A 24,219-nucleotide genomic window follows, 5' to 3' on the forward strand; every position below is an offset into this window, starting at 1 on the left:
TGATTGGGTGTCAGTTGTGTCATACGTCTGTACGCGGGATCTCCACACTCCTGAACATCTCTAGGACAATTGGCTCCGATGTATTAGTGAAGTGGGAACGTGAGAGGACACATACAGCACGGAAGTGTACAGGCTGACCTCGTTTGTTGACGGACAGAGTCCGCCGACAGTTGAAGAAGGTCGTAATATGTAACAGGCAGACATCTATCCAGACCATCACACAGGAATTCCACACTCCATCAGGATCCACTGCAAGTATTGTGACACTTAGGCAGGACGTGAGAAAACTTGTATTTCATGGTGGAGTGGCTGCTCTTAAGTCATTTATCACGCTGATAAATGTCTAATGACGCCGTGCTTGGTGTAAGGAGAGTAAACGTTGGACGATTGAGCAGTGGATAAACGTTGTGTGGAGTGAGAAATCACGGTACACGATGTGGCCATCCGATGACAGGGTGTGGGTGTGGCGAGTGCCCGATGAACGTCTTCTGCCAGCGTATGTAGTGTCAACAGTAAAACTCGGAGGCAATGGTGTTATGGTGTGATCGTGTTTTTCACGGAGGGGGGCTTGCAGCCCTTGTTGTTTCACGTGGCGTTATCACAGCACCGGTCTACGTCGATGTTTTAAGCACCATCTTGCTTCCCACTGTTGGGCTATTCGGGGGTTGAGGATTGCATGTTTAAACACGATCGAGCACATGTTCATAATGCACGGCCGGTGGCGGAGTGGTTACACAACAGTAACATCCCTGTAATGGAATGGAATGCACAGAGTCTTGACTTGAATTTTATATAACACATTTGGGATGTTATGTAACGCCGACTTCGTGACAGGCCTCACCGCCGACATCAATACCTCTCCTCAGTGCAGCACTCCGTGAAGAATGGGCTGCCATTCCCCAAGAAACCTTCCAGCACCTGGTTGAACGTATGCCTGCAAGAGTGGAAGCTGTCCACAAGGCTAAAGGTGGGCCAACACCAAACTGAACTGCAGCATTACCGATGGAATGTGCCACAATCTTGTAAGCCATTTTCAGCCAGTTGTCCGGATACTTCTGATCACATGGTGTATAATTTGGCACGTGCATTTAGCGTCATATGTGCATACGCTCTGCGAAATTTATTGGGACTAGAGTTAGTTGCACATAAGTTAGTTGCACAGAAGTTTAATTTTGAGCGTCGGCCATGATGAGGTAGTTTTTCCCGCAACTCTTTATTTATGATGTCTTACCTTCCGAACTGAGACGGACACGTGGTTCTTCCCCTCGCAATGAGTGTTGCTTACAAGGAATATGTGTACCACGTTTGGTTGAAATTGGTCCAGTGATCTGGGAGGAGATGTGGAACATACACATATAAACATACATATCCAGGGTGGTCCATTGATAGTGACCGCGCCAAATATCTCAGTAAATAAGCATTGAACGAAAAACTACAAAGAAAGGAACATGTCTGGCTTGAAGGGAGTAACCAGATGGCGCTATGGTTGGCCCGCTAGATGGCGCTGCCATAGGTCAAACGGATATCAACTGCGTTTTTAAAATGGGAACTCCCATTTTTTATTACATATTAGTGTAGTACGTAAGGAAATATCAATGTTTTAGTTGGACCACTTTTTTCACTTTGTGATAGATGTCGCTGCAATAGTCACAAACATATGGCTCACAATTTTAGACGAACAGCTCGTAACAGGTAGGTTTTTTAAATTAAAATACAGAACGTGGGTACGTTTGAACATTTTATTTCCATTGTTCCATTGTGATACATGTACCTTTGCGAAATTATCATTCCTGAGAACGCATCCTGTTACAGCGTGATTACCTGTAAATACCACATTAATGCAATAAATGCTCAAAATGATGTCCACCAACCTCAATGCATTTGGCAACACGTGTAAGGACATTCCTCTCAACAGCGAGTAGTTCGCCTTCCGCAATGTTCGCACATGCATTGACAATGAGGTGACGCCTGTTGTCAGGCGCTGTCGGTGGATCTCGATAGCAAATATCCTTCTACTTTCCCCACAGAGAGAAATCCGGGGACGTCAGATCCATGGTATGGTGCTTCGACGACCAATCCACCAGCCATAAAATATGCTATTCAACACCGCTTCAACCGCACGCGAGCTATGTGCCGGACATCCATCATGCTGGAAGTACATCGCCATTCTGTCATGCAGTGAAACGTCTTGTAGTAACATCAGTAGAACACTACGTAGGAAATCAGTGTACATTCCACCATTTAGATTGCCATCGATAAAATGGGGGCCAATTATTCTTCCTCCCATAATGCCGCCCCATACATTAACCCGCCAAGGTCGCTGATGTTCCAATTGCCACAGCCACACTGGATTTTCCGTTACCCAATAGTGCATATCATGCCGGTTTACGTTACCGCTGTTGGTGAATGACGCTTCGTCGCTAAATAGAACGCGTAGTTTCTCTTGTGCCCAGTGGCAGAACTGAACACGACGTTCAAAGCCGTCGCCAAGCAATTGCTGGTCGATAGAAATATGGTACGGGGGCAATCGATATTGATGTAGCATTCTCAACACCGACGTTTTCGAGATTCCCGATTCTCGCGCAATTTGTCTGCTACTGATGTGCGGATTAGCCGCGACAGCAACTAAAACACATACTTGGGCATCCACATTTCTTGCAGGTTGTGGTTGACGTTTCACATGTGGCTGAACACTTCGTCTTTCCTTAAATAACGTAACTATCCGGCGAACGGTACCGGACACTTGGATGATGTCGTCCAGGATACCGAGCAGCATACATAGCCATACATCAACACGATATCGACCTTCTCCGCAATTGGTAAACGGTCCATTTTAACACGGGCAATGTATCACGGAGCAAATACCGTCCACACTGGCGGAATATTACGTGATACCACGTACTTATACGTTTGTGGCTATTACAGTGCCATCTATCACAAAGCGAAAAAGGTGGTCCAACTAAAACATCCATATTTCTTTATGTACTACACGAATATGTAATAAAAAATGGGTGTTCTTATTTAAAAAACGCAGCGCCATCTAGCGGGCCAACCATAGTGCCATCTGGTTTCCCCCTTCAAGCTAGACGAGTTTCGTTCTTTGTAGTTTTTTCGTTTGATGCTTATTTCGTGAGATATTTGGCGCGGTCACTATTAATGGACCTCCCTGTATACATACACTGATAAGCCAAAACATTACGACCAATGCCTACCGCAACGTTGGATACCGCCGAGAGGACACGGACGAGAGGTCACCCTCGCGAAGATGTGGGCTCAAAATGGCGAAATCCATTGAGATACGCGACTTTGACCAGGGGTAGATTACTATTACGCAGAGCTTGTGAAAGAGTGTCTAGAAAACGGTGAATCTGTCTGGTGTTCACGTGCTACTGTCGTGAGCATTACAGAAACAGGTGTAAGGGCAGTTAAACTACTACTAGAAGCAAAATCGTTGAACATCCACGACTCTACACAGAACGTGGGGTTCAAAGACTTGTCTATTCTCTGACGTAGAATGGATGGTGAGCGGCCGCGGTGGTCTCGCGGTTCTAGGCGCGCAGTCCGGAACCGTGCGACTGCTACGGTCGCAGGTTCGAATCCTGCCTCGGGCATGGATGTGTGTGATGTCCGTAGGATAGTTAGGTTTAAGTAGTTCTAAGTTCTAGGGGACTAATGACCACAGCAGTTGAGTCCCATAGTGCTCAGAGCTATTTGAATGGATGGTAATCTGTCGCATTTCTGCCGAGAGAGTGCTACGCTGGCGCACGCGCAAGTGGTTTGGACCACACGTTCATCGTACATTGTTCAACATGGCGATCTGCAGCAGACAACGCCTGCAGACATGTTGACCCAACCACATCCATCAGTTACGATTACAGTGATCACGGGTCCATCTGGATTTGACCGCCGATCAATGGAAACGTGTCGGCTTTTGCGGGTGAATCACATTTTCGCTACACTAGGTCCCATCGAGGGGAATGGCGGCTCGAAACACGCAGCGTACCACGGATGCAGGGTGGTGGGAGCAGTATTATGCTACGAGAGACATTCTGCTGCACTTGCATGGGATCTGTAGCAGTAATTGAAGACACGCTGACAGCCGCGAACGACCTGATTTCCTTCACGCTTGATGTCTTCCCGGACGACGACGTCATCTTTATTCGTGTCTCGGAGCCAGAACCACGCTACAGTGATTTGAGAACGATTATAGTGAATTCGTGTTGATGGCTTTGCGACCAAAATCGCCCGATGTAAATCCTATCTGTGTTCCATAGCCATCACAGCTGCGCAAATCAGCGACCCGATATTTACGCGAATTACATGGACGATAAATAGTTTGGACAAGAAGAGAATAGAAGCTTTCGAAATGTGGTGCTACAGAAGAATGCTGAAGATTAGATGGGTAGATCACATAACTAATGAGGAGGTATTGAATAGAATTGGGGAGGAGTTTGTGGCACTAGAAGAAGGGATCGGTTGGTAGGATATGTTCTGAAGCATCAAGGGATCACCAATTTATGTATTGGACGGCAGCGTGGAGGGTACAAATCGTAAAGGAAGACCAAGAGATGAATACACTAAATAGATTCAGAGGGATGTAGGTTGCAGTACGTACTGGGAGATGAAGCAGCTTGCACAGTACAGAGTAGCGTGGAGAGCTGCATCAAACCAATCTCAGGACTGAAGACCACAACAACAACAACATGAACTGCGCGTAGACACCTAATGGCACTTACCTCCACAAACCTGCCAACAAATTTGGATCCTGTATTCGCAAAATCTGTGATGTATTTCGTTCTAAAGGCGGACAAAGACGCTATTAAGCAGGTGGTCATAATGTTTTGGTTCATCAGTGTACATACATAATTATACGTATTAAATCTGTCGGTACAGCGGGTATCTAGGCAACAGCATAACAACTCAAAACATTACATTGTCCGCATTACACAAGACAACTGAAAACTTACGAAGCCACAAAATATTTATGATAATAACTATAACCTCTAACTACACCTTGTTCTACAAACATCAACAAATAGGACACCGTCTACCATCCATACCAGCAAGCTACCCACGCTATCGTCTAAATAAATAGTTATCCAGTTACATGCATGACAATTCTTTCGTATAAGGCAATACAAAACGAATCTTACTGCAGCTGAGCGAATCACAGGTCAACACATAAGAAATTAGCATAGCCTCAATTCTGAAAATCACTGACAATGTCTGATTTACTGTGGCAGTGAAAAACACAGACATTTGGGGAACCAATATAGAATCAATACTAAAAATCACTGACAACAGTTTGACAGTCGTCGCAAAAAAATGTTATACGAACGGTGTTCAATAAGTAATGCAGCACTTTTTTTCTCGTAGAATTTTGGCTGAAAAGACATCATTTTTGTGGCACATCGTGGAAAGTTTCATAAAGTTCCGATGGATGGCAGCACTATACATAGCCTTCAAAATACAAACGAAATTCTCCTATCCTGGACAATGCTAGAGCTCACACAAGGTTTCACACCCGAGAGCAGCTAACAAAACTTCAGTGAACTGTTCTTCCTCATCCACCATACACCCTTGTTCTCGTACCTTTCGACTTCCACATTTTGGTCCTAAGAATGATGCACTCCGCGGGAAGCAGTGCTTGGTTAATGGGGCGATTACACAGTCCAACGAAAAAAAAAATTTTTTTTAAACTTTTGTACTTTGATAGCTGATCTTTATAGATTTTTAAGAGCTGAATCCAAACCTAGCCTATGTTGTTTTGTATCAGCCATAGTATTTGAGCAATATGCTTTTTATTATATAGTATAAAAATCCTATGGTATACGGTAAACGGGGAAATAAATGAAACGCTTTGTTACAACATAAGCATGGTTTGTATTTACAGTAAGCTACTTAAAACAATGATACGTGTTAATAGAGGTTTCACTTTTCAGCTGGAATTGCTTTGTATTTTCTTTCTCTTTTTTCTTTGAAGCTTCTTCTGTAGCTTTTTGTGTGATGAGTCACTCGCTGAACTTCTCGGTGAAGTGACCAACTGTAGTCCCCCATCATGTTGGTGTTCCAGCTGCCTTGGTAGCGTTTTTCCATCACTTTAATGTTCTGGTGAAAACGCTCTCCTTGCTCCTCACTAACATCTCCCATATTGTCCGGGAATTAATCGAGATGACTGTTCAAAAAGTGAACCTCCAGGCTCATTAAACATCCTAAAGTTTTAAACTTCTTTAACATTGTAGCTATAATAGAAACATATTCTGTTGTTGTTTTTTTTTTTCAAGTCCTAATAACTTTGTGACGAGTTACGTGAATGACACCCATGCTTCTTTCTTATTTAAGGTCATTGTACATTCAAAGTTAACATCTCACATCAATTTTCTAACGTCAGGTCCGACAAAGACGCCTTCTTTTAGTTTAGATTCTGAAAGGTGTGGAAACTTTTGGCAGAGATAATTAAAACATGGCCCATCTGTATGTAGGCAAAGCCTTTACAAACTGTTTAATTAGGCCTAACTTTATATGTAGATGTGGTAGGAGTACATTTTTTGGATCTACCATATTTTTGCGTAGAATATTCTTCTCACCAGGTTTTAAAGACTCCATCGCAGGCCTGTTCTTTCTGCACCAGTGTTGATCCCTAGTTTTACTGTCCCAAGAAACATGGACATTTGGCAAAGACACCTTATTGACCAAGGATCATGCATATTACTCTTAGATCGCCACATATCATCCAACCATGAGCAGAACAGCCTATTTTATTTAGCACTGTTCGTAGGTTTTCATAGCTTGCTTTCATGTACAGCACGTCCAAGTGGTATAGATGCATACATGTTACCATTGTGTAATAAAACAGCCTTTAAACTAATTTTGGATGAATCAATAAACAGCCTCCACTCTTCCTTTTTGTATTCAATACCAAACTCATTCATCAGACTATGAATGTCTGGGCAGTACACTAAATCACCTTCTTGTTGAAAAACCTTAGAAGATTGGTGCTCTCTCTTTCGATACATGTATATGCTGGTTACAACTGCCAATAAGTTCTTTTCTTTTAATCTAGAGCCAAGCAATTCATCCTTTTCTTTCGTTAAGCCCAGATGCCTAACCAAATCGTGAAGCTCGGTTTGAGTAAACGATTTGGCCTCCAGACTTACTGTTGCAATTCATCATCAACTGGTTCACCTAAATCACATTGTACATCAGAATATACTTCTGTTGGAATAGAATTTAAATCATTCTACGCAAAAATATGGAAGATCCAAACAATGTACTCCTACCACATCTACATATAAAGTTAGGACTAATTAAACAGTTTGTAAAGGCTTTGCCTGCATACAGATGGACCATGTTTTAATTATCTCTGCCAAAAGTTTCCACGCCTTTCATAATCTAAACTAAAAGAAGGCGTCTTTGTCGGAACTGACGTTAGAAAATTGATGTGAGATGTTAACTTTGAATGCACAATGACCTTAAATAAGAAAGAAGCATGGGTGTCATTCACGTAACTCGTCACAAAGTTCTTAGAACTTGAAAAAAAAACAGAATATGTTTCTATTATAGCTACAATGTTAAAGAAGTTTAAAACTTTAGGATGTTTAATGAGCCTGGAGATTCAGAAACCGGCAAATCTACACCATGTCACACTGGTCAGTCGGCGGACGGAAGGTTAAGGTAGCTTATTACCTTTTGTTTTTCGAATTCTGACCAGTAATATCAACACTGCAAAAGCAGCAATCATCGGAATGATTTATTGGCCCCCTCTATATCATAGGAACAGCAAATCTAAAGGCTTTCTTCTCCTTTTAGGACCATTTTCTCAGATCTTCAACACACACGTAACATACCTTATGCAGCGCCCAAGATTTATCTTGATCACCAAGTTTAGATTCGAAGTATGATAACCTTTATCACAAAGTCTGTAATGTTTCTTTGGTGTTTCTTAATCACAAGTATAACAAAAACTCTCAGCAGAGTGTTTACATCCACGAATACGCATTGTACTGATGTCATGTGCAGGAAAAGGGAAAGTGAAGTTAGCTTGACAGTAAACAAAACACCATCTGTTAACACAAAAATAGAATCGACCTTTTTTGCCAGCACATGTTTTTCAGCAGTGCTACCAACGTCATCTACATTCATTAAGCCTGATTTTAAAATTATTTTAACTGTATAAAAGCTGTTAAATTCTTTAAGCAGTCGCTCAATTTAATATATTTAACTGTAAAATATGACGAAATGGCGGGTGATACAGTTTTTTAAGTACCATATTTGGATTTACCACCCTAAAAACATAAGAACAAGGTATTTTCAGCAAAAAAGTTTTTCCATCGTTGGCCTGTGTTATTGACGCAGCAGGACGCTGGCTCCGGAGCCGACCAGTGGAGTGGTATAATGCGGTCGTCAGCCCCTGCCTGTAAGGTGGCGTAAGGCCGTCGTCCTGAACGGAGGTTATTTTGGAAAATAGGCTTTTGGAGTCAAAGGAGTACGGGGTTTCGTGGTGTATTGCAATTACGAATAAAACAAAGCTGTTTTCAGGAAAAAAAGTGTTTCATTACAAAGCGAACGACTCACGTACTTGTTCCTCCTGAAACAACGGGGAGCTCTGCGGTGATGATTATTGGGAGATGTCTGAAGTCTCTGATTGGCGCCTTTCCTGTTCGCAGATAGTCTGGCTGCGCTCAGAGCCAATAAAGAGGCCAGGACAACAGAGGAGAAGGTAAGTCAGCCTCAACCATCAAGTTGAGCCTATCGGTATAACTGACTGATGATGACTGATTATGATGATTATGCGTTTAAAGGGACTTAACTACTGGGAACTGACGATAACGTCGTCTGTGTCCGTATAGTGTGTCCCAGAAGGAATGGTCAGTATTCAATTATGAAAGGAACCATCGTTCGAAACAAAAAAGTCTCGTAAATAAGGGCTCTAAAATGCATGGCTGTAGAGCTATCAGCATTACTTCATCTTCGATACTGTGAAACAAACCCCCTCTACTGCAAACTGCTCGCCTTCCCTCTCGTGGGATGCGGTAGTATGAGCCAAAACAAAAAATGTCGTATAAACATGGACTCTAGAATACATACCGTAAGAGCAATGAGCACATGCTCATATTCGCTAGTGCAAGACACGTATCTTGTACAGCACAAGTGCTCGTAACTCTGCAGGTATTCATTTTAGGGTTCATGTTTACTAGAATTTGTATTTTTTTTTTGGTTTGTACTACGTACTACCAAAATAATGAAAGCAGAGAGCACACAGCACAAGAGATTTGCTTTATAGCATCGAAAATAGAGAAGTGCTCATAGCTCTGAAGGTAAGCATTTTGGACTCCATGTTTACTAGATATCTTTTGCTTTGAATGATCGTCCTTGTCGTATCCCCAAATATTAAAAATGCCTCCCCAGGACACCCTGTATATCAGCTTCCACGCTCCGTAAGCACGCTTGTGATCTGTGGCAGTAGATACTTTGTGTTCCACCATCACTCCACCACCCCCTTGTACTGGTGCCTTACTGTACTGGTTTTTAGGGCACCTATCTTAAAGAGGGAAAAATTATACAGAAAAGTACTTTAGTAAAACATATACCACAGAAAAGGATAGAATTTCAGTTACAAACGCGGGACGATATACTCAAATCTGCTCTGATTCTTTAGTTAAAATACCTTTTGTTGTAAATAACGGCACACAGCCTCCCGACGTAATGCGTGGCGTGACGAACCTCAAAATGTTACACGTAACATGTTTCTGTAATCCATCGAAAAGTTAAACATCGCTGGGTATCCGTCATAAACTTAAGCGTGAGAAAATATTATTATTCTTGGGAATCGCGCGGTGAAATTTTGTTTTCTCTTCGTAACTAAACGTAAATTATTTATTATTTTTTACCTCAAAATACTGTCTCCGAAGCGATAGTCGATCGTCGTGAAGCAGCCAATTTGAATCTCTGAACTAATAGTCCACAAATTACTATAAATACTGCAAATGTTTTAATTTACTAATATATTCGTACAGGCCATGTCAAAGAGGCGTTTACGCCTGAGAGAAGCTGTGAAAATATGGAAACAAATGTTACGGCCGGTAATGGCGGCCAACAATGACTTTTATGGCATGATGTTTCCGCTGCATGGGAAAGGACTGTCTGCTCTTTCTATATCATATTTTAACATTTATTGCATTATTACAGACTTAACACATTAAATGGCCGATCGTTGCTTGCATTCCGGAGCAAGAGAAACACAATGGTGAATTCCTTGTCCTTGTGAAATGATGAATAAATAAAAACTTTTCACTCTTATTACTCACACAAAGAGTTTCTTTATTATTACACAATTTTTACGCCGATCTTATCAACATTATTCTTCAATTAATTTTAGTTCCTTTCTTCTTTATCACGCCTCTCTCAAAATTTTTTCGTTTGATCAAACATATTCAAGAAATAAAAATGTTTACTTTATAACATCCTGTACCAATTGCGAATGCTTCGCAGAAGAACGATTTTTGGTGTGCTTCCGTGTCAGCTCGAATCTCCGAGAAACACGAGAAGGCAATGTATTGGTTGACTCATCTAAATAAGTACATCCTCGGGAACAAAGAATCTCATCTTGATGCACAACACCTTTTCTCTAGCGCCTGCCACTGAAGTTGGACAAGTAAATCCGTGACGATTTTGCACTTACTAAATAAAACTGCAACGAAATATGCTCTTCTTCTTTGGCTCTTATTTGCTTTGTCAATACTGTCTTTGAGCGCTTTCTAAATCCGAACAGTCTTCGAGATGAAGATAATAGACTAAAGGAGGCATATGTACACACTGCAGGGGAAGAGGACCTGACATGAAAAGAAGCGGAAATTGCAGTGCACAAGATGAAAGAAGCAAAGGCACCAGGTACGGAAGAGGTAGGTGCCTAAATTCTGAAGACAGCAGGGGAAGTTGCGAAACAATGGCTGCATGGTGTGAAGAGGGTGGTGAGTAATCAGAAGGAATCCGTAAGACTGTACGAGGGCGCTAATTGGCCCTATATTCAAGAATGGGAGCAGGAATGATTGTAGAAACTGCAGAAGAGTCACACCGATACCGTACACTGCACGGTAAATGTAAAGACCCTGGACAGCAGAATCTGAACAATGCTTGAGAACAAATTAAGACAGGAAAAGCATGGCTGTTGACCTCGTATTTGCAATGACATAACTCCAGGAGCACCAATTACGAATTTGGGGAAGAAAGTGGAAAATGAAAGGGCGGATTGGTTACAGAAAACAAGTAGTGTGAAATTGGGCAGTGCATCTCGCCTCTTCTTGTAACTGTGGCCTTGGACGAGATAATGACTAAAGTGGTAGAAAAAAACTGGAGAAGACAAGATGAAAGTAATGGTGTTTGCCGATGACTTGGTCTGGGAGAACATGGATGAGGGGATTTAGGAACAACTGGATCTTGGGGAGATACTGTGGGACAGTATGGAATGAAATATAATGTAAAAAAAAAAGTGAGCTCCTTCTTACAACTAGGGAGAACGATAGACCAGCTACAGTGTGTACGGTAAGAGAAGAGCTCCGAACGTTGACGCGGCCTTGGCGCACGTGCTTCGCACATCCTCCACGGCCAATCAGATTGTGAGCTTTTGTTTACGTTACTGTGGCAACGCCTCAGTGTTGCCGTAGTGCTGGGCGACCGCTGCTGCCTCGCTGTCCGTCCGTGTCGAATGCTGGCAACTGCGCTGCCAGCTGTCAGAGCTCATCTCTCGACACACGAAGTATAGCGGAATAAGGACTGGAGGCGAAGAGCTGAAGAAGGTGGAAGGTGTCACATACTTGGGAAGTGTGATAAAGGAAAATGGAAGAAATGAGAAAGAGATCAGTGAACGTACCAGACAGATAAAAGAATTCCTGCGAAATGTCAGCAACCTTGGTTGAATCAAAGTCGTTCCCCAAACAAGCAAGGTAGTAATAGTATTGGTTAAAAACAGTCTTGGTTCCAATTTTAGTTTTTTTTTTATTTTGAAACGACGCGTTTCGCCTTATTTAGCCGTCTTCAGGTTATCTTTTCAGGTGGATGCGAGTGACACCAAGATCTGCATAACGCGTTACCGTTCACAGAAGCGAGTAACAGAATTATTCTGTTACTCGCTCCCGTAAATGGGAACGCGTTATGCAGATCTTGGTGTCACTCGCGTCCATCTCAAAAGATAACAGAATTATTCTGTTACTCGCTCCTGTGAACGGGAACGCGTTATGCAGATGTTGGTGTCACTCGCGTCCACCTGAAAAGATAACCTGAAGATTCCTAAATACGGCGAAACGCGTCGTTGAAAAATAAAAAAAAAATTGTAGCCAAAACTGTTTTTAACCAATACTGTTAAGCACTCGTTTGCTGTATGCCCCATATAGATTGGAGGAATTTCAAAGTAGTAATACAGGGTGATTCAAAAAGAATACCACAACTTTAAGAATTTAAAACTCTGCAACGACAAAAGGCAGATCTAAGCACTATCTGTCGGCGAATTAAGGGAACTATAAAGTTTCATTTAGTTGTACATTTGTTCGCTTGAGGCGCTGTTGACTAGGCGTCAGTGTCAGTTGATGCTAAGATGGCGACCGCTCAACAGAAAGTGTTTAGTGATGAAGCAACTTTCCACACTAACGGGAAAGTCAACCGTCACAATGTCTGTATATGGCGCACTGAGAACCCGCGGGAAACAACTCAGTATGAACGTGACTCGCCTAAGGTGAACGTTTTCTGTGCCATTTCAGCCAATAAAGTTTTTGGTCCCTTTTTCTTCGACGCTGCTACTGTAACTGGACTACAGTATCTGGAGATGTTAGAGAATTGGCTGTTCCCTCAGCTCGAACAAGAAGCACAACAATTCATATTTCATCAGGATGGAGCGCCACCACATTGGCACTTATCTGTCCATAACTACCTGAACGTCAACTACCCGAGGCGATGGATCGGCCGCCAGGCAGCCCGTGACAGAGCACTTCATCACTGGCCTCCAAAAAGCCCTGATCTTAGCCCCTGCGATTTTTTCTTATGGGGGTATGTTAAGGATATGGTGTTTCGGCCACCTCTCCCAGCCACCATTGATGATTTGAAACGAAAAATAACAGCAGCTATCCAAACTGTTACGCCTGATATGCTACAGAGTGTGTGGAACGAGTTGGAGTATCGGGTTGATATTGCTCGAGTGTCTGGAGGGGGCCATATTGAACATCTCTGAACTTTTTTTTGAGTGAAAAAAACCTTTTTAAATACTCTTTGTAATGATCTATAACAGAAGGTTATATTATGTTTCTTTCATTAAATACTTTTAAAGTTGTGGTATTCTTTTTGAATCACCCTGTATATAGAAGCTGGTACATCCCAGCCTTGACCTATATTTCTGAAACATAGATAATGAGGAAAAGATATGTAAACAGATTATGAGGATGTGAGATGAAGTTCCTCAGAAGTAGGATGGGAGTAGGAAGGAGAGACAGGATCAGGAATGGAATTTAGAGACATAGTGAAATGGGAACCCTTGCAGAGCAGGGTAGAAACACCAAGGCTAAGATGGTATGGACACTTAAAGAAAATGGTTTTCCTAGCACATACAGGAAATGCAGATTCGATTTAAATGGCCAAGAGGAAGCCCAAGGGACAGATGGTTGAACGTTGTTCAGGGGAAGTGTGTTGAAAAAATAAGCGAGAACTGAACCAGAGTGAACAGAGAAAGGGGAAAATAAAACTTTATGGTTAGGCTTATGTTCCAAACAAGCCCAGCCTGGGTCTGTAAACTGTTCAAGATGATGATGGATACTGTCTAGAACCAATTCCAGACTTAAGATCATATTTAACGAGATGTAATCTTTGGTTTGGATGCCATTGTGGTCACAGAGTGTGTGGACACATGGCTTTGATCAGTGTCTTGACTTAACGTAAGGCAAAAACTTCTGCGTGGAAACAGAGGAAACATTTCGTACTACTGTTCTTCTGTGTCTTTCTGCTCGGTGTCAGGACGCATGGGTGTTAGGGCAAACACAGTGGCGGAATTAGCAGCCAAGCAGGCGTGCCACGATCCTCAGTTTCTTCAGTGTACCACTCACTGAATGCTGTCGGCTCATTGTAGAGAAGTGGCTGTCAGAGACAGACACTAGAGAGTTTCTGGTAAAGTCCACAACTTGCATTGGCGTCCTGCTTCCAGCCACACAGACGGCATCAGTTCCATTTCGCTCATCTTTGCATGATGCGTGGCTTCTTGCTCATGCGAGACGACTCACCAATGTGTGCTGCTTGTGGAATACAGATCACTGTGCGCCACGGTTTACAAGACTGTATATTGTATTCCCCAACGGCCTTGCCTCGGTGGTAACACCACTTTTAACGTGTAGTCAGGGCGACTGGCTCATCCATGCACCTTTGTAAGTGATCAGGCAGTCAAATACTATGAAGTATCTACTTCACTTTTCCTCTTGTCTTACTTGTGTTCCAATTGACAGTTTTAGAACATCTGACTATTCTCACACTGTTTTGCCGGATGTGAGTTTGTGTATTTGTACGTCGGATGATGGCTCCGACTGGGAGAGAGTGAGTGCAGTTCTGCGTCGGATTGCTCTGAAAGATGGCAGGTCCCTTAAGGCACCCACCTTTCTTCCAATTTATTAACTCAATCGAATCGAAATGGTCAATGAGATTATTAGAGAACTTTGACAGTAGTTGTAACGCTGATTCCAATCTCAGCTACATGCATGCAGTTACAAGTGGAGAAGACGAGCGCTTGTTTTTGGTCGGGCAGTCAAGGCTGTGGCAAATGAGGCTCAGTGGTGCCAGTTCTGAGAACACGGCAGGTTACAGGTTAGGGACAGTCATGCTGGTACTTTTGCAGGGCAGAAGCTCTTTGGCCCCAGGGAACGAAGAGTCAATAAGCAGAGGCCAAAGCGTGTTGGCCCTGTAGCCAGAGGAGAAAATACACTCCTGGAAATTGAAATAAAAACACCGTGAATTCATTGTCCCAGGAAGGGGAAACTTTTTTGCCACATTCCTGGGGTCAGATACATCACATGATCACACTGACAGAACCACAGGCACATAGACACAGGCAACAGAGCATGCACAATGTCGGTACTAGTACAGTGTATATCCACCTTTCGCAGCAATGCAGGCTGCTATTCTCACATGGAGACGATCGTAGAGATGCTGGATGTAGTCCTGTGGAACGGCTTGCCATGCCATTTCCACCTGGCGCCTCAGTTGGACCAGCGTTCGTGCTGGACGTGCAGACCGAGTGAGACGACGCTTCATCCAGTCCCAAACATGCTCAATGGGGGACAGATTCGGAGATCTTGCTGGCCAGGGTAGTTGACTTACACCTTCTAGAGCACGTTGGGTGGCACGGGATACATGCGGACGTGCATTGTCCTGTTGGAACAGCAAGTTCCCTTGCCGGTCTAGGAATGGTAGAACGATGGGTTCGATGACGGTTTGGATGTACCGTGCACTATTCAGTGTCCCCTCGACGATCACCAGAGGTGTACGGCCAGTGTAGGAGATCGCTCCCCACACCATGATGCCGGGTGTTGGCCCAGTGTGCCTCGGTCGTATGCAGTCCTGATTGTGGCGCTCACCTGCACGGCGCCAAACACGCATACGACCATCATTGGCACCAAGGCAGAAGCGACTCTCATCGCTGAAGACGACACGTCTCCATTCGTCCCTCCATTCACGCCTGTCGCGACACCACTGGAGGCGGGCTGCACGATGTTGGGGCGTGAGCGGAAGACGGCCTAACGGTGTGCGGGACCATAGCCCAGCTTCATGGAGACGGTTGCGAATGGTCCTCGCCGATACCCCAGGAGCAACAGTGTCCCTAATTTGCTGGGAAGTGACGGTGCGGTCCCCTACGGCACTGCGTAGGATCCTACGGTCTTGGCGAGCATCCGTGCGTCGCTGCGGTCCGGTCCCAGGTCGACGGGCACGTGCACCTTCCGCCGACCACTGGCGACAACATCGATGTACTGTGGAGACCTCACGCCCCACGTGTTGAGCAATTCGGCGGTACGTCCACCCGGCCTCCCGCATGCCCACTATACGCCCTCGCTCAAAGTCCGTCAACTGCACATACGGTTCACGTCCACGCTGTCGCGGCATGCTACCAGTGTTAAAGACTGCGATGGAGCTCCGTATGCCACGGCAAACTGGCTGACACTGACGGCGGCGGTGTACAAATGCTGCGCAGCTAGCGCCATTCGACGGCCAACACCGCGGTTCCTGGTGTGTCCGCTGTGCCGTGCGTGTGATCATTGCTTGTACAGCCCTCTCGCAGTGTCCGGAGCTAGTATGGTGGGTCTGACACACCGGTGTCAATGTGTTCTTTTTTCCATTTCCAGGAGTGTAGTTCTCATGACTTTTCTGGCCGAGTTCCGTGGAAGTGTGAGAGCTAGCAATTGTTCCCGCCCAAGGCGAAGTACAGTCTATCGTATCAGCAAAGACCCTCATATCGTTTCCTACATCCGCTAAGATCAGTGTCAGCTTGACACGAGAAAACGTTTTGCGGAACCGCTAGGTGGCCGAGAATGCTGTGGCGTTTTTTCTACATCACACAGATGCACATGACTGCGCAGTCTCCCACGAGCGCAAAATAACAGTTTCTTGATTGAGCCACGGTCCATAACATTAGAAGTCATCACAGTGAACGTCTGTCGATGTGCTAGGACTGGAGGAACAGTTCTTGCTCATCTTATGGAGGGAGGCTGTCTAGTACATTAAGGAATTAGCATGGGAGTGTTTCCCGAGTTTTCAGTTGGCGATTTTATTTTTGTTGACGAAAACTGCAGACGGAGCTTTCCACGGTCTTGCATAAACTGTGAGGCGGAAGGTGTTTTGTGGTGAACCATGGAGGAGGGCAAACGTACCACAGAGGGGATCTGCTTTTTGGACTTGGATACAGACAGCGAAGGTCCATCTGAACAAGAGGACGTGAAGAGGTCCACTGTGAGGGGATCTGCTTTTCGAACTTGGATACAGACAGCGAGGGTCCATCCGAACGAGAGGACGTGGCAGAGGTCCACTGTGAGGGGATCTGCTTTTTGGACTTGGATACAGACAGCGAAGGTCCATCCGAACAAGAGGCCGTGAAGAGGTCCACTGTGAGGGGATCTCCTTTTCGGACTTGGATACAGACAGCGAAGGTCCATCTGAACAAGAGAACGTGAAGAGGTTCACTGTGTGGGGATCTGGTTTTCGAATTTGGATACAGACAGCGAAGGTCCATCCGAACGAGAGGACGTGGCAGAGGTCCACTGTGAGGGGATCTACTGTTTGGACTTGGATACAGACAGCGAAGGTCCATCTGAACAAGATGACGTGAAGTGGTCCACTGTGAGGGGATCTGCTTTACGAACTTGGATACAGACAGCGAAGGTCCATCCGAAAGAGAGGACGTGGCAGAGGTCTACTGTTCGACTTGAACCTGAGGTGCACTGGTGCACGGCGTCTCGAGTTTTCTGCAGGTATATGGTGAGCACCTATCAGCACGGACACTAGTAATCTTCAGAGGGAATTCGCTTACTTTACTGTGCAACCACAGCAGCAACAGTTGTTGTCCAACTGAAACGCATCTGAACAAGAGGACGTGAAGTGGTCCACTGTGAGGGGATCTGGTTTTCGAACTTGGATATTTTCTAGGTATCGTGGCCAAGTTGCAACAATATCACATCACACAATCATGAACAGTTAACATTCTGTAAAACAAACGTGAGATCGGACAGTTAGTGATGACGGTAGCCCAACAAACTAATGTTCTACCACGTGGTTGGCTCCCCACGCAAGCAGGGAAAATTAGCGAGAAGGCAAAGCTATTAATATTTAGAAAAATAAAAGCTTATACAGGCATTGCTAAAGGCAAACAGACATTCATACAGAAGCGAGTGCTCACTTCTTAAATTTACTACCAAAGTTTTGCATTCCTTGCTGCGACAAAGCAAAGCAATCTTTCAGAGTTGAAAAGCGAGACCAAAAGCTAACAGCTCTCCCCTCGCCAAGTAACAGCGCGCCACGCGGTCAGTCTAACTCAGCCTTCTTCGACTGGAGCACGGCTGTGGACGCCTCCCGTACTGGTGGCAGACTGCTTCCCTTTTTCTTCTCTAGCCTCCTCCACGCTCCGCGTGGCTCGGAAAACCCAAAGATGCCATTTCCACTACCAACCTAACGCAGGTGGATTTCTCACAAGTAGCGCAAACCTCTTTGACTACTTGACCACTAGGATAGTTGGCTATTCTGTACAACTGCTGCTGAATCTGTACGACTATCGCAGACTTTCTGCAGCAGACTACGCCACCGTCTAGCAACGTCACACACAATCACATTCATTCAATCACACCACTATGAGAGTTATGAAAAAAGAAAAACAAGAGAAAGAAAGAGAAATGCTAGTTAAAATGGCCTACCGGATTAATGAAACGTGGCTACAGGACCCTTTCAAACGTACGCTCTCGTAAGTTTGACAGTAGTTCTGTTTCTGACGCACGCCATCTGTCACTGGCGTCGGATGGTTGTCACCTTGACACACTCTTGTTTACTAAACGAAGCCAAGATGAAACGCGTCACACTTCTTTGGATCTTTTCAATCTCCTCTACAAATCCTATCTAGAACGTGTCTCAGATTGACGAGCGAAACTCGAGAATCAATCGAACAAGTGTTTTGTAAGCTAGAGTTTTCGTGAGTGGGTTGTATTTCCTTCAGTTCCTTCCAGTCTCAGCATGGCATTTAAGATTACTATAATTACAGGGTGTGGCAACTAATAGTGGCCCGGTTGAGTGGGTACGATTGGACTCGAATTTGTGGCATTATTAATGGAGGAGGAAAAGACCTACAGTTACTTCCAAGAGGATGGAGCAACTACCCATACAGCGGGCCGAACCTTGGAGCACATTTACACACTCTTCACTCCTGACAGAGCTGTTCGCAGAGGTCAGTTTGGTCACGACCTTAGCTAGCCACCCAGGTCACCTGATGTGTCAGTGTGGGGAGCCTTCTAGTCTAAGGTGTGTCGTAACAAACCTCATAGTGTACCAGAACTGCAGCAGAACATGTCGGATGAGACTGCAGCAATTCCAACAGTATAGCTTCAATCCCACCTTCAGCAACTCGGTACCGGGGCCCAAAAATGCCAAGGGATGAATGGTGGTCTCCTTCGAAATCTTCTGTAGTCAGTTCAGCGCTGTATTTCCTTTCCTCTGCTGTGTTTCTTTGTACCCATGAACACTGTTCTCCAGGCCATTTTTATTTGACCCACCCTGTCGTTCTGTGTTGTCAGTCCACTTTAAGTGGCTCCGGATGGTATTTTATGGCAGCTGCTGTTCCCAGTGATCTGTTGCCAGTAGCGTAGTCGATCAGTAGTGCCAGACTTTTACGCAAAGTAAAAACATACTTCGACAAGCACTTGTGTCACAAGCTGTGGCTTCCATTGGATTGTGTCCACTTGGAATATTTTCGACAGTTATCTAATTAATATCAGTATAATAAAAAAGTGAATAGAAAAATATTTTTTTTTTACAAATAAGTCAACGGGGACAGTTGAAAATGTGTGTCCCGACCGGGACATTCCGAAAGGACAGATACCATCTTGAGTTAAGGATCACCGGCCATTTGACCATGTTCTTCTGTGCAGATGCACAGACAGTGCCGGAACTGAGAATCGGCAGTAAAGCCGAGAGTAATGAGTGTGATGGGCAGGGCCACACTAAGAATATAGTGCGGGACAGTAAGTTGCGAATGTGGGTCTCACGGGAGGCGTGCCAGTCCCTATCCTCTATGTTCTCGGTGGCTAACATGGATGTAGCCGGCACGATAGCTCAACGTGTTCGGTCAGAGGGTTTAGCTACTCCCTGTAATTTTTTAAAAAAGAAAAAAAAACCTGAGTTTACGGATAAACGAGCAACCTGAACGAGTGTCATCGCATGTCCGCCACGAACAAATTCAACTAACAATTTAGAACAAAATGAGATAAAAATAAGATGGATAGAGCTTTTTCCATGTAAGCATGAGATCCCGGGTTCGAGTCCCGGTCGGGGCACACATTTTCAACTGTTCCCGTTGACTTATATGAACGCCTGTATGCAGTTACGGGTATTCATTTCATTGTAATTTCATTCTAACGAGCTGTATGGTCACTGAAAGAACAGATACCATCTTCATACAAAAATACTTTTAACATAATTTTCATCATAGCTGTTCCAGAACTGAACCAATCTTGTTTGTGTTGTTGTTGTTGTTGTGGTCTTCAGTCCTGAGACTGGTTTGTTGCAGATCTCCATGTTACTCTATCCAGTGCAAGCTTCTTCATCTCCTAGTACCTACTGCAACCTGCATCCTTTTGAATTTGCTTATTGTATTCATCTCTTGGTCTCCCTCTACGATTTTTACCCCCCACGCTGCCCTCCAATACTAAATTGGTGATCCCTTGATGCCTCAAAATGTGTCCTACCAACCGATCTGTTCTTATAGTCACGTTGTGTGACAAACTCCTCTTCTCCCCAATCCTATTCAATGCCTCCTCATTAGTTATGTGATATCCCATCTAATCTTCAACATTCTTCTGTAGCACCACATTTCGAAAGCTTCTATTCTCTTCTTGTCCAAACCATTTATTGTCCATGTTTCACTTCCATACATGGCTACACTCCATACAAATACTTTCAGAAACGACTTCCTGACACTTTAACCTATACTCGATGTTAACAAATTTCTCTTCTTCAGAAACGCTTTCCTTGCCATTGCCAGTCTACGTTTTATATCCTCTCTACTTCGACCATCATCAGTTATTGTACTCTCCAAATAGCGAGACGTGCAAAAACAAAGTCAGTGTGGTTCTGGAAGCTACGGACGGGGAAGTAGAGCCATGCCGCCTCCTGTTCAGCGGCCATTTGTACCAGGTTTCTCGGCTGAGGATCCATGGCGCATACAGACAGCCCCATCGAGATGATCCCACATATTCCCTGCTGAGTTTAAGTTTGGGGCGTCTGGTGACCGGGGCAGTAGGGTAAACTCATACTGATGCTCTTCGAACCACGCACGTACAATATGAGTTGTGTTACCACGTTGCATTGTCTTGCTAGGTAGATGTCACCATGGCGAGGAAATACAGCTGGTTTGTAGGGCGCGTATGGTCCGCTAGTATAGATGCATTTTTGTGTTGATCTATTGTGTCTTTCACAATGACGACACCAGCCAGGGAATGCCACGAAAGCATTCTCCGGACCATAACCTTCCCCCCCTGTTTACCTTCAGATGTTTCACGTCGTACACGCCAATGGCCTTCTGTCCACTGTCCACTGAAGCGTAAAACGTGATGGATCTGAAAAGGATACCTCTCGCCACTCACTGGACGTCCGCTTGTGCAAATTCTAACCTTTGTCGCCTGTAAACAGCACTCAGAATGGAAGGTGAACCATAGCCTAGTGCGGAGGTTCAAAAATGGTTCAAATCGCTCTGAGCACTATGGGACTTAACTTCTGAGCTCGTCAGTCCCCTAGAGCTTAGAACTACTTAAACCTAACTAACCTACGGACATCACACACATCCATGCCCGAGGCAGGATTCGAACCCGCGACCGTAACAGTCGCACGGTTCCGGACTGTAGCGCCTAGAACCGCTCGGCCACACCGGCCGGCTACTGCGGAGGCCCATACGCAGCAACGCTCGCTGAATGGCCGTCGAGAAGAAACTATTGGTTGCCCCTTGCTCCTTCTGGGGTCAGATGATCAACAGTTGCACGTCAATTCGCTCGCACACATCTCCGCAGCTGTCATTCAGCCCTGTGCTGCAACACGGTTTAGCACCTCTTTCGGATAGCGCCATTTTCCCATGCACGGTATACTTTAATCACGGCAGAATGCGGTTCACACACTTAGCCGTTTTGGAAATGTTTCTACCCTTAGCCCGAAAGTAAATTATCATGTCTTTTTCGATATCAGATAAATTGCTCGTTTCCGCATCACGACACAGGGTTGTTAAGTAAGCGTGATAGCGTTACGGAGATGTTTAGCAAACTCAAGTGGCAGACTCTGCAAGAGAGGCGCTTTGCATCGCGATGTAGCTTGCTGTCCAGGTTTCGGGACGGTGCGCTTCTGGATGAGGTATCGAATATATTGCTTCCCCCTACTTCAACCTCATGAGGAGGTCACCAATGTAAAATTAGAGACATTCGAGCGCACACGGAGGCTTTCCGGCAGTCGCTCTTCCCGCGAACCATACGTGAGTGGAACAGGAAAGGGAGGTAATGACAGTGGCACGTAAAGTGCCCTCCGCCACACACCGCTGGGTGGATTGCGGAGTGTAAATGTAGATGTAGATGTAGACATCGAGTGCACTGTTTTCGTCATGCCCCAAACCCTTTATATACCCTACATTGCCAGTGCCGGCAGCTGCCATCTGTGAATGGTTATTGCACGCTGAGGCGGTGATCACATCCACGTGACTGGATCGTGTATTTGTCCCAACTAGTGCATTATGCCACACTGCAGTCATGGCTTTTCCTAACTCCACACGCGTATTAACTTGACTGGAAAGTTTCGCTGTATTGCAGAGTACTTTCCTCCACGTCAGTTGTCTCTATTAATTATCATTCGACTACATTCAATTATTTTGATTTTTATTCTGCCGATGAGCGTCTTAATAGTCGTTCTTTAAGACACTATCCGTCCAGTTCAACTGGCCTTCCAGTTCATTTGGCTTCCCTGACACAATCACAATGTCAGCAGGGAACCTATGTAACTGGAAAGACAAGCATTCCGGAAAATACACTCCTGGAAATTGAAATAAGAACACCGTGAATTCATTGTCCCAGGAAGGGGAAATTTTATTGACACATTCCTGGGGTCAGATACATCACATGATCACACTGACAGAACCACAGGCACATAGACACAGGCAACAGAGCATGCACAATGTCGGCACTAGTACAGTGTATATCCACCTTTCGCAGCAATGCAGGCTGCTATTCTCCCATGGAGACGATCGTAGAGATGCTGGATGTAGTCCTGTGGAACGGCTTGCCATGCCATTTCCACCTGGCGCCTCAGTTGGACCAGCGTTCGTGCTGGACGTGCAGACCGCGTGAGACGACGCTTCATCCAGTCCCAAACATGCTCAATGGGGGGCAGATCCGGAGATCTTGGTGGCCAGCGTACTTGACTTACACCTTCTAGAGCACGTTGGGTGGCACGGGATACATGCGGACGTGCATTGTCCTGTTGGAACAGCAAGTTCCCTTGCCGGTCTAGGAATGGTAGAACGATGGGTTCGATGACGGTTTGGATGTACCGTGCACTATTCAGTGTCCCCTCGACGATCACCAGAGGTGTACGGCCAGTGTAGGAGATCGCTCCCCACACCATGATGCCGGGTGTTGGCCCTGTGTGCCTCGGTCGTATGCAGTCCTGATTGTGGCGCTCACCTGCACGGCGCCAAACACGCATACGACCATCATTGGCACCAAGGTAGAAGCGACTCTCATCGCTGAAGACGATACGTCTCCATTCGTCCCTCCATTCACGCCTGTCGCGACACCACTGGAGGCGGGCTGCACGATGTTGGGGCGTGAGCGGAAGACGGCCTAACGGCGTGCGGGACCGTAGCCCAGCTTCATGGAGACGGTTGCGAATGGTCCTCGCCGATACCCCAGGAGCAACAGTGTCCCTAATTTGCTGGGAAGTGGCGGTGCAGTCCCCTACGGCACTGCGTAGGATCCTACGGTCTTGGCGTGCATCCGTGCGTCGCTGCGGTCCGGTCCCAGGTCGACGGGCATGTGCACCTTCCGCCGACCACTGGCGACAACATCGATGTACTGTGGAGACCTCACGCCCCACGTGTTGAGCAGTTCGGCGGTACGTCCACCCGGCCTCCCGCATGCCCACTATACGCCCTCGCTCAAAGTCCGTCAACTGCACATACGGTTCACGTCCACGCTGTCGCGGCATGCTACCAGTGTTAAAGACTGCGATGGAGCTCCGTATGCCACGGCAAACTGGCTGACACTGACGGCGGCGGTGCACAAATGCTGCGCAGCTAGCGCCATTCGACGGCCAACACCGCGGTTCCTGGTGTGTCCGCTGTGCCGTGCGTGTGATCATTGCTTGTACAGCCCTCTCGCAGTGTCCGGAGCAAGTATGGTGGGTCTGACACACCGGTGTCAATGTGTTCTTTTTTCCATTTCCATGAGTGTATGTCGATGAATTGCATTT

The 24,219-nt window shown here is 45.4% G+C and overlaps 1 protein-coding gene across 1 annotated transcript in view; it reads left to right on the top strand.

Moving 5' to 3' along the window:
- LOC126291868 (uncharacterized) overlaps window positions 1–24,219 on the top strand; it is a 77,721-nt gene that overhangs the window by 30,061 nt on the left and 23,441 nt on the right. Inside the window, exon 3 of the mRNA XM_049985589.1 lies at window positions 8,667–8,719. Coding sequence (XP_049841546.1) covers window positions 8,667–8,719 — 53 coding nt within the window. The remainder of the gene's footprint in view (window positions 1–8,666; window positions 8,720–24,219) is intronic.

Source organism: Schistocerca gregaria, chromosome 9, assembly GCF_023897955.1.
Source record: "Schistocerca gregaria isolate iqSchGreg1 chromosome 9, iqSchGreg1.2, whole genome shotgun sequence".
NCBI classification, from domain to species: domain Eukaryota; kingdom Metazoa; phylum Arthropoda; class Insecta; order Orthoptera; family Acrididae; genus Schistocerca; species Schistocerca gregaria.